At 54.7% G+C, this 8957-nt stretch overlaps 3 protein-coding genes across 3 annotated transcripts; 1 reads left to right on the top strand and 2 right to left on the bottom strand.

The window, feature by feature from the left end:
- Positions 1-247: 247 nt before the first annotated feature.
- PRAC1 (PRAC1 small nuclear protein) lies at positions 248-901 on the bottom strand. Its single transcript, XM_074389096.1, has 2 exons — positions 739-901; positions 248-351 (listed from the first exon to the last, which is right to left on the bottom strand). The coding sequence occupies exons 1-2, from the start codon at positions 859-861 to the stop codon at positions 286-288; spliced, it is 189 nt and encodes a 62-aa protein (XP_074245197.1). The 5' UTR covers positions 862-901; the 3' UTR covers positions 248-285.
- Positions 902-2180: 1279 nt separating this feature from the next.
- PRAC2 (PRAC2 small nuclear protein) lies at positions 2181-4129 on the top strand. The gene is given in 5 exon segments (XM_039476619.2): positions 2181-2247; positions 2806-2846; positions 2848-2904; positions 2906-2958; positions 2960-4129. Coding segments are annotated over 5 exon segments (501 nt in total). The 3' UTR covers positions 3243-4129.
- On the bottom strand, positions 3181-8220 carry HOXB13 (homeobox B13). Its single transcript, XM_010341855.2, has 2 exons — positions 7083-8220; positions 3181-6112 (listed from the first exon to the last, which is right to left on the bottom strand). Exons 1-2 carry the CDS (start codon positions 7681-7683, stop codon positions 5856-5858), a joined length of 858 nt encoding a protein of 285 aa, XP_010340157.1. The 5' UTR covers positions 7684-8220; the 3' UTR covers positions 3181-5855.
- Between the last annotated feature and the right edge of the window lie 737 nt (positions 8221-8957).

Raw genomic sequence — 8957 nt, 5'->3', positions numbered from 1 at the left:
CAGGTTTCACTATGTTGGCCAGGCTGATCTCAAACTCCTGGCCTCAAGTGATCTGCCCATCTCAGCCTCCCAAAGTGCTGGGATTACAGCCAAGAGCCAGTGTTCCTGGCCCGTCTTTATTTTTTTAAGGGCCAGAGTTTTTCCTTAAGGATGAGTTAGAAAAAAAAAAAAAAAGTTAAAATCACTGTTAACTTTCACCCAGTTTCTTTTTACAAAAAAAAATCATTATACAAATAGAGACGGGGGTCTTGCTACATTGCCCAGGCTGGTCTCGAACTCCTGGGCTCAAGGGATCTGCCTGCCTTGGCCTCCTAAAGTTCTGGGATTACCGGCTGAGCCATCATGCCTGGTCTTGTCCAGTTTTCAAAGTAGGTGTTTTGTTAAATATTATACTTTTTAATAATAATATTAACAATATTAATTTTGCTTTTGCCAGGACTCCATCCGATTGGAGACAGACATTAAGTCTTGCGGGGGACCTTACATCGGGTGCTAGTTCCCACCCCCAAGCCCCTCCCCTGCCCAGGCCCTACAGGTCCTGCGTGCTGCAAACATTTTCTTTGTCCCTTTCTGCCCAGGGTGGCTTCCGGTCTCTCCAGGAACCAGTGAAGAGGTGCTCCCGCCAGGTAGTATTGGTGAGAGCCCACTGCTCACCCTTCCTTTGTTTGCCAAAACCTCTGAAGGCCCCCAGATTCCTGGGAGACCCCCTTCCAGGGCCTCCTAAAGCAGCTACCATACTGAGAGTTCCACTGGTAACGGCCTTGGCCCACGGATCAGGTAGTTTACCTTATTAGAGAGAAAAGCACTCTTGGAGGTTGTAAGATGGGCCGGGCCTTGGTCTGAGAAATGGGCGCACAACATCGCTGCTGTCTCTGCAAAAGGTGGGGATCAGAATCCAGCTTGCCTGAGCTGGCAGGCAGGCCTCGGCCTGAAGGTTTCAGCCTCCCAGTGGCTCTCTGCTAGCACACCTTAGGTGAGGAGAGGAAGGACGGGAGCAGAGCACTGGGTGCCCCTCTCCCTGTAGAGTCTGGGGCGGGGCTCAGTGAGAAGGCCTGCGGTTGGTAGCTCCCCACCTTATAGCTGCAAGTCCGGGCGAAGGCTGGAGTGTTTCCTCCCAGCAGCCCCAGGCCTCCTCGACTCCCAGCAAACCTCCTAATCTCCCCTGGACCTCCTGGTTGCTGTGGCCCTTCCTCCCCCGATTGGTTTCCTCCCTCTTTCCAAAGGCCAGAGGTATCCCCTCTTCCCCTCATCCTCCTCCCTCTTCCCATAAAACTTTTAGGAAAGTGGGGATGGGAGTGGTGGAGGCCACCAGCTTAGAACTTCAAGTTCAATGGCAAAGTCCCTGACCCTCCCCCCAGGCTGGGAGCCAGCATTATTCTGAGGGCGATTAAACTCTTTTGCGGCCCCCTGTGACCCTCCCAGTTGGGGGACAATTTAGGGGAGGAGAGGGGGTAACGGTAGAATTCTTTCTTTCACTCTCCCCCATCACTTCGTCCCCTCCCCCTCATCCCCTCTACACAGAACAAGTAGGGAGAGAGGAAGAAAGGCTGGCAGCGGTTCCCCATTGGATGTTTTAAATCTGTCTCAGGCCCAGGCCAGCGCCTGGGGGGGAGGGGCGGGGTGTCCTGCTGCTGTGCGAGAGGCCCAGGGCCGCTCCAGAGCTTTCTCCCCTCTTTCCTGGAGAGCGACTGTTCGGGAGGGTGAGAATGGTATAAATTTCAACAACAACGAAACCTCCTTTTGCCCCCTCCGCAGCAGTCGCCTCCGGGCTTTATTGCAAGTTTACGGTAACGAGTTCATTTATTTAATTCGCGGTTGTAGCTCCGAGGTTTCTATTAGACAGGGCGGGGGTCTGGGGGCCAGGGGTCACAGAGTCTCCCCTGAAGGTAACCTAGTTAGAGTACAGCACTTAGAACCTTGAATACAACTTTAATGAAGGGGAGGAGGGGAGCTGCAGGGAAAAGAAGTTTGCTTCGGGTTGCGGGAGGAAAGCCGGAGCTGCTCCCGAGAACAGGGCGGCCTGGACGGGGCTTTTTCCTGCTTCGGGGGCTTTCCAGCTTCCGGCCCTGAACTACTACTTGGAGTAGGGATCGCATGCAGGAAGGCGGGGTGGATGCTCGGCCGGTGGCGGCCTCGCAGGGTCCCCGGAAGCGCTCCTCAGCCGGAGTAAAACCCGAAAGATGGAGCCTCAGGTTCGCTCTCTGCGTTGCGAGTGCTGGAACCGAGATTCCAAAAGAGCTTCCGGAGGTAGTGTTTACGTATTTCGCCACGACTCCTTTATTTGACTTCTGGAGGCCTAATAAAATCCACCTGCTTTGGAGTTGGAACTGATTTCGGGCCTGGAGCCCGCGTAGACGCGACCCTCCGATCCTGTTTCCCGGCCTGCGGAGAGACTCGCTGCGGAAGGTGGTGTTTGGCTCCGAGGGAGGGGAAACGTCTGGGGCGCAGCTCAGAGTACAATTGCGCCTTGTTGGTGAAAAGGCGCTCTGCTTGTTTTCCGGAGTGTGTGTGTGCCTCTGCGTTTATTTGTGACAGTGTTGTCTGGATTCATCTATTGTGACATGTGTTCACACGTTTGTCGAATGGTAAGCATAACATTTCCTCCTGTAGCTTAACATGTCCCTTATTTAAAAGTAAATAGCTGCAGGCGAGTGTAGTTTTGTGGATTTCGTTGTGATTTAAACGCAAATGAGAGAGATTTCAATGTGGTGGGTCAGGGATAGGTGTGGGAGACTAAAATTGTTTGGGAAGGGATTCCCAATAAAAGGGCTTAATACAAAACGAAATTAAGTATTTTTTGCACAGGTTCTATACAAATAAATCAGAAAAAAAAAAAAAGATCGGCGGGGGGGGGGGGCGTCTACCGCGAATTGTTATGGTGTGGAAGATAAAATATATTACGAATGAAGACATGGCCGGAGGGCGGATGGCGCCGCGGCCTGGCTCCCGGAGCCGGACCTTTCTTCGTCCACTGGAGATCGCTTGTGCCGAACCTCCTTGCCTTCTTCCTGGGTCTCTGGGGGGCTGGACCAATACATCTCCCGATGCCCTGGCCGAATGGCAGGCGACATCGGGTCCTGAGGCCCCCACACGCAGCCCGGTACCCCAAGGCTCCAGGCTGCGGAAAGCCGGTATCTCCGCGGGGGATCAAAGCCTGGCCGCAGGTTCTCCTGGAGTGGCGAGCCTCTCCCGGGAGGGGGCGCCCTTGTCTTTTTAATGGTCTTAGCACACTGGTGGAATAAATCTTTAAGATTCCACATCTTTTGTTTGCTCTGAATTTATTGCGAGCGAAAAACAGAGAAGCGCCTTAAGTTTAAGTTCCTGAGAGCAGAGGTCCCAGACCTCTAACTCTACCAGGGCCATCTCCGTTAGTGGAGATGGCAGCCCCTCTTGTGGCCGTTTTCCTCTCTCCAAGGGGGCACCCCGCACCACGCCGCTCCCCCTCATCTATCTCGCCCCCTCCCCACAGGCCTATCTACGCTGAACTCTCGCCACTTCCGAAGTTGGCGAGGGAGGGGTTTGCTTGTCTGAGCGTTGGTCCGGTTTGGGCTTACAGAGACAGAGGAGTAAGAACCTGAGATACTAAAAGCTACCCACATGGGCTTCGCTTGAAGGAGGACGTGGAAGGCAGAAAGTGACCTCCTCTGAGCGGTGCATGTAACCGAGCCCTTAAACTGGGCTTGGAAGATTTTTAAAATCAGGTAATCGACCTCCTCTTCCTCCTCCTCGTCCTCTTCCCCCGACCCCCCAGTTCCCATTCACTCACACTCTTTGGCCAGTTCCCTCAGTCTTGGGCTCCTCTTTGGTAAATAGATCTGTAGGAGTCTAAGTCACTTCTCACCCTCACTCCTTCCCGGAAGAGGAGCTGAGTCCCACCCAACCGCAGGCCGTAAACACTCAAATCCCTTGGCCGCCGCGGAGTTTCTTGGAGAGCTGGATCAGGAGGGAAAGGTCCTCGAGGTAGTGGCGGCCGCAGCCCACCGCTGACTGCTCGCTGCCGGCCTCCTGCTCTAAACTTCGGTTCTGCGGGTTCTCCAGACTTCAGGCCTGTGCGCTCAATCGTGAAGAAAGTGCCTGCAGGACCCCCACCCATGGCCTAGGGTACAGGAAGGCCCAGCAGGAACCCGCTGGCTTTGCTGCGCTGCCCCGGCAATGAGTCCCACCGGGAACTGAGCCCAGGTACACGACAGCAGAGAATGGGCACAGAGGCAGAGGCCCCCATGTCCCTCTCAGAGCCCTTCTGTCTCCAGCTTCCATAATTCTGCACTGTGTATCTGTCTAAGTGGACCGGGGACAACAGGGTTGGCACCACTCTGCCCTCCACCTACATGGGATTCAGGGTACTAGACGGAGCCAGGGCAAGATGAAAAGGAAATGAAGTCCACAGCCACTGTCCCATTGGCAGCCTGGGGTTCCCCAACCCTGAGCCTGGGTCTTTGCTCTTCCACCAACGGCTGCTTTTTCAACTGCAAAAGGGCCTGCCCCATCTCCCTGGCCTGAAAGCTCCTCTGGATGTCAGTGGGAGGCAGAGGAGAAAATGAGTGGTGAAGAGGCCATTTTCTGGTTCTCTCTCCTGCGCTATTGTCTGGGGCTGCCTAAGGGTAGCAAAGAACACTACTCTTTTTCTGTAACTGCTGTTTGTGCCTAGGAGAGCTGAGTATGCAAGGCCACAAACGTCTACTTCACTGGGCTCCCAAATGCCCAACAAACCATGACCTACTTTGGTCAGAACCACCAGAAATATTAAAGGAAGATGGAGAGTTTGGGGGAGGAAATGAATGGTGAATTATCCAGGCATTTTCTGAAACCACTTTTTTTTTTTTTTTTTTTTTTTTTTTTTTTTTTTTTTTTTTTTTTTTGAGACCAAGTTTCGCTCTTGTTACCCAGGCTGAAGTGCAATGGCAGGATCTCGGCTCACCGCAACCTCCGCCTCCTGGGCTCAGGCAATTCTCCTGCCTCAGCCTCCTGAGTAGCTGGGATTACAGGCACGTGCCACCATGCCCAGCTAGTGTTTTGTATTTTTAGTAGAGACGGGGTTTCACCATGTTGACCAGGATGGTCTCGATCTCTCGACCTCGTGATCCACTTGCCTCGGCCTCCCAAAGTGCTGGGATTACAGGCTTGAGCCACCGCGCCCGGCCTGAAACCACTTTTTCTCTGGAAGGAAGGACTGACTAGGGGCAGCCTGCTTGCTTCATTTTCACATGATGGGAAAAAATCTAAGCGTTAAGGATGAGGACTTCTGAGATCAGTGGGTACAACCTATGGGGTGGACAAGGAGGGAGGAAGAGGCAGCCTCTACAATTGTCTACCTGCCCAGCTGTCATCTGAGAAAAATGCTAAATGGACATCACAGCCACACAAGCGAACCTGCCCTTTCTCCTGTCCTCAGTCTTCCTTCTGGTACCAGGATGGGGGTGTAAACGGAAGGGGGTCTGAGAGAAAGCTTCCCTGCAAAGGGATCGCCTTCCAAGTTTATTCATAATCAGCTCAAGTCATGGAAGCAGCTTCTAAAATGCTCTACAGAGCTCTAGATAGAAAATATGAGGCTAATGATCATGGCAGCTAGTACTGGTTATAGTGATTATCGCCACTGTCGGGATGAATGATTATGACTACAACAGGTTCTCTGGGAACCCTGGTGGAGGGGGCTGTCACATGGGGCTTCCCTCTCCCAGCACATACTGGGTACCCAGGCCACTCCTAAGGAACAGTCCAGGAGCCAGTGGCCTGGGAAAGGTGTTGTCTCTAGAGGCCTCTCAGCAGAGTCCTTGGCCCCAGCCTGGGCTTGACAGGTTCCTGGTCTCCCCAGGACACCCCCGCTTTCCCTCCTCCCACCCAGGCAGGGAGATCTCTCAAGGGGTAGCGCTGTTCTTCACCTTGGCGAGAACCTTCTTCTCTTTGACCCGGCGGTTCTGAAACCAGATGGTGATCTGGCGCTCCGAGAGGCTGGTAGCAGCTGAGATCTTGCGCCTCTTGTCCTTGGTGATGAACTTGCTTGCGGCATACTCCCGCTCCAGCTCCCGCAACTGCCCCTTGCTATACGGAATGCGTTTCTTGCGGCCGCGACGAAAGGCGGCGCAGGCGTCAGGAAGGTGCTGCCCGCTGGAGTCTGTGCAGCAGGAAAGGGAGGGAGAAAAAGGCATGATCAGATCCCCACCCATGATCAGACCCAGGCCCTGCAAGCCCCAAGCTAAGTCATCCCACAGGCGCACCCAGGTCACCCTACAGGTGTATGTTCGATCCTGTTCCTCCAAAGCACGCAAGGACACCCCAGCTTCTGGCTTATTCTCTCACCACCGCTCAGCCATGGCTCCTGCTGGCCACCCTCACCCGTCACTGCTGTCACACCCGAGAGTCTGCAAACACACCACACACAGGCCTTTGCCCACCATCACATGTGTCCACTCTTCATGCATTTCCAGACTCTTGGCCACTCTTGTAGATTCTACAGGCAAAATCTGGAAACACATTTCTGTCCCCACTCTCAATACATGCGCATACACGCGCGCACATGCACACACACACACACACACATACACACTCTCTCTCTCACCCATTCCAATGCACACACCTGTGTCATGGCTGCAGGAAAGCTAAATTTTTCTTTAGAAATTGGAAAACTCATCTAATAGGAAGTGATGGGTTGTATTCTCTACAGAATATCCAATACCTTTTTACCCATCTCCCACACCCACTCCCCACTCACCAAATAATTGAGAGTTATTTAGCCTTTGTGTAGAATTAGTCCAGAATTGTGCTGGGTAGGGACACCCTGATCCCTACTCAACAGAGAAGAGATCCAAACCTCTCAGATATATTGAAAGACTGGTCCCAGGGCCTCCTGGAGAGTAAGGTGGCCCTCAGGCTTCAGATGGTACCCAGCTCAGGCCCCTCACATTGACCTCCATCCAGGCACTCCAGCTGCCTAGACCCTCCCTCAGAGTCCTAATAACCAAGGGAGGAGAACCGAGTTTATCCTCACCGGCTCCAAGTCTCCCTCCTCCTCCTCCCAGGGAAGTGCCAATGGGATCCACAAACCCAGGCTCAGAGGCAAGGGAACCCAGAGTAATAGAGATTACCTGTAAATGCTGCCTTCCAGAAGGGACCTGGTGGGTTCTGTTCTCCCTGGCAACACATCTGGCTGTTCCAGCCACCGGCGAGGGCCCAGGACTGGTAACTGTCCACGGGCAACAGGGAGTCATGTCGTGGCTCCCCAGGAGCACCCAGGGTCTGCACCACAGACACGTCCAGGTAACTAGCCATAGGCTGGTAGGTTCCCGGATATCCCGGATAGAAGGCAAACTCAGTGGGGCGGCTGGGGTACTCTTCCCCAGCCGTGGGAGTCTCCGCAGGGTAGGCGGCCAGGGTGCCCGCCTGGGCACAGGGTTTCAGCGAGCTCCGGGACACTCGGCAGGAGTAGTACCCGCCTCCAAAGTAGCCATAAGGCACGGGAGCTGGGGACGCCCCCTGGGGCGCCCCGGAGCATGGGTGGCATTGCTTTGGCGGCTCCGCAGAGCCTGGCAGATCCAAAGGGGCATAGTTGACGGCAGGCATCAGCGTAGGCGCCGCTGGGTGGCTGGTCAGAGGGGAGTGGGCGACCAGATTCCGCCCCCCTCCCGCTCCCAGCAAGCCTTCGATATCCTTGGCTCCGTCCAAGGTGGCATAATTGCCGGGCTCCATGGAGCCAAGGGTCGGCTCATGGGGTGCGGGGGTGGGGAATCTAGGGGGCACCCAGCTCGCTCTCCCCACCCAGGCCCGGGGAATCCAAAGCGTTTTAAATCGCTCCTAGCTCGCAGGGCGCCTGCATTCGCTCAGCACGGCCGTCTTGACGCAGGAGACGCAGGGGCCCGGGCACGCGCGCTGATTGGCTGCGGCCTGGGGGAGAGAAGCTAATAAAACCCTAAAGGCAGAAACTGCTAAAATACTTTATCCCAGCTCATTTTTTCTTTCTCTCTTTCTCTCTCTCTTGCTCTTTCTCTCTTTCCTGTCTCTCTTTTCTCCCTTTCTCTCTTCTTTTCCCTCTCCACTCTTCTCTCTCTCTCATTGCTCTTAAAAACAACACGAGAGAAAAGAAAGGAGGTGTCCTTTCGCTGCTTTCCAGTTTGCAGAGTCGCAGTTCCACGTCCGGGGGGAGGGGAGGCGTGGTGGGCGGAGGGAGAGGGGACGAAGAGCCGGGCCCCACCTCCTTCTCCTCTCCCTCCCCGGCTCTCCGTCTCCTGCGCTTTGGCAGGTTTAAAGGGAGAATAAAAAGCTCTCCCTATAAAGTGTCCATCTCCTGAGGGGGGAAGGGGAGTCGGGGGTGGGGCTGGGAGGCCGCTCCCGGTCTCAAAGGAGAACCCGGGAATGAGCCTGTTTAAGAGGAGGCTGGGAGTTGCGAGTTAATGGGTATTTCTGGCAGCCCCTGGCTTTTGGTCCTGGGTACTAGCACCCCAGTTCATTCCCAGTACCTTTCCTGTCCCAGATGTCCTGGAATGAGCTGCTCCGGCCCCAAGGAGGTGCCCGAGACGCCCCTTGCCAGGGACTCGCTACAGCCCAGAATGCTCTGGAGACCCTGATTCGGGTGAGGCTGAGGGAGGAGGCCGGAGACGGAGACACGAACACAAACGTAGAAGACGCACCATCTGGATGGAGCCCAGGACACTCTACGTCTGGACCCGAAGGGGAAATGGAGCTTCTAGAGTGGCCCATGGAAGGGTGTGGGTTTCCCTTTAAGTGCGGAGAAAGACGCACGGAGGGACAGAGACCCACAGGACTTGAGGGGGGACTGGGAGAGGGAGAGGCGAGACCCAGGGGCAGCAACACAAAGAGGGAAAGAGAGAAGTTGACAGAGGGGATGGGACAAAATCTTATAAAATCCCGAAGTGCCAGTCGGAAAAGAGAAAGAAAAAAGACTCACTTTCCCCCCTTTTTGGGGATGTAAGAAGTCTGAGGAAGCCAGGCCTGGCTGACTGCCA

Source organism: Saimiri boliviensis, chromosome 17 (genome assembly GCF_048565385.1).
Source record: "Saimiri boliviensis isolate mSaiBol1 chromosome 17, mSaiBol1.pri, whole genome shotgun sequence".
Lineage (NCBI taxonomy): Eukaryota > Metazoa > Chordata > Mammalia > Primates > Cebidae > Saimiri > Saimiri boliviensis.
This window is presented reverse-complemented; position numbering and strand designations above follow the sequence as displayed.

Bases quoted from the DNA above. Each gene is read 5' to 3' on its own strand.
- HOXB13 (XM_010341855.2), bottom strand. From the start codon at position 7,683: ATGGAGCCCGGCAATTATGCCACCTTGGACGGAGCCAAGGATATCGAA. The intron at 6,113-7,082 runs GTAATCTCTATT...CCTGCTGCACAG, and splicing joins CTGGAAGGCAGCATTTACAG to ACTCCAGCGGGCAGCACCTT.
- PRAC1 (XM_074389096.1), bottom strand. From the start codon at position 861: ATGTTGTGCGCCCATTTCTCAGACCAAGGCCCGGCCCATCTTACAACC. The intron at 352-738 runs GTATGGTAGCTG...AAACTGGACAAG, and splicing joins CGTTACCAGTGGAACTCTCA to ACCAGGCATGATGGCTCAGC.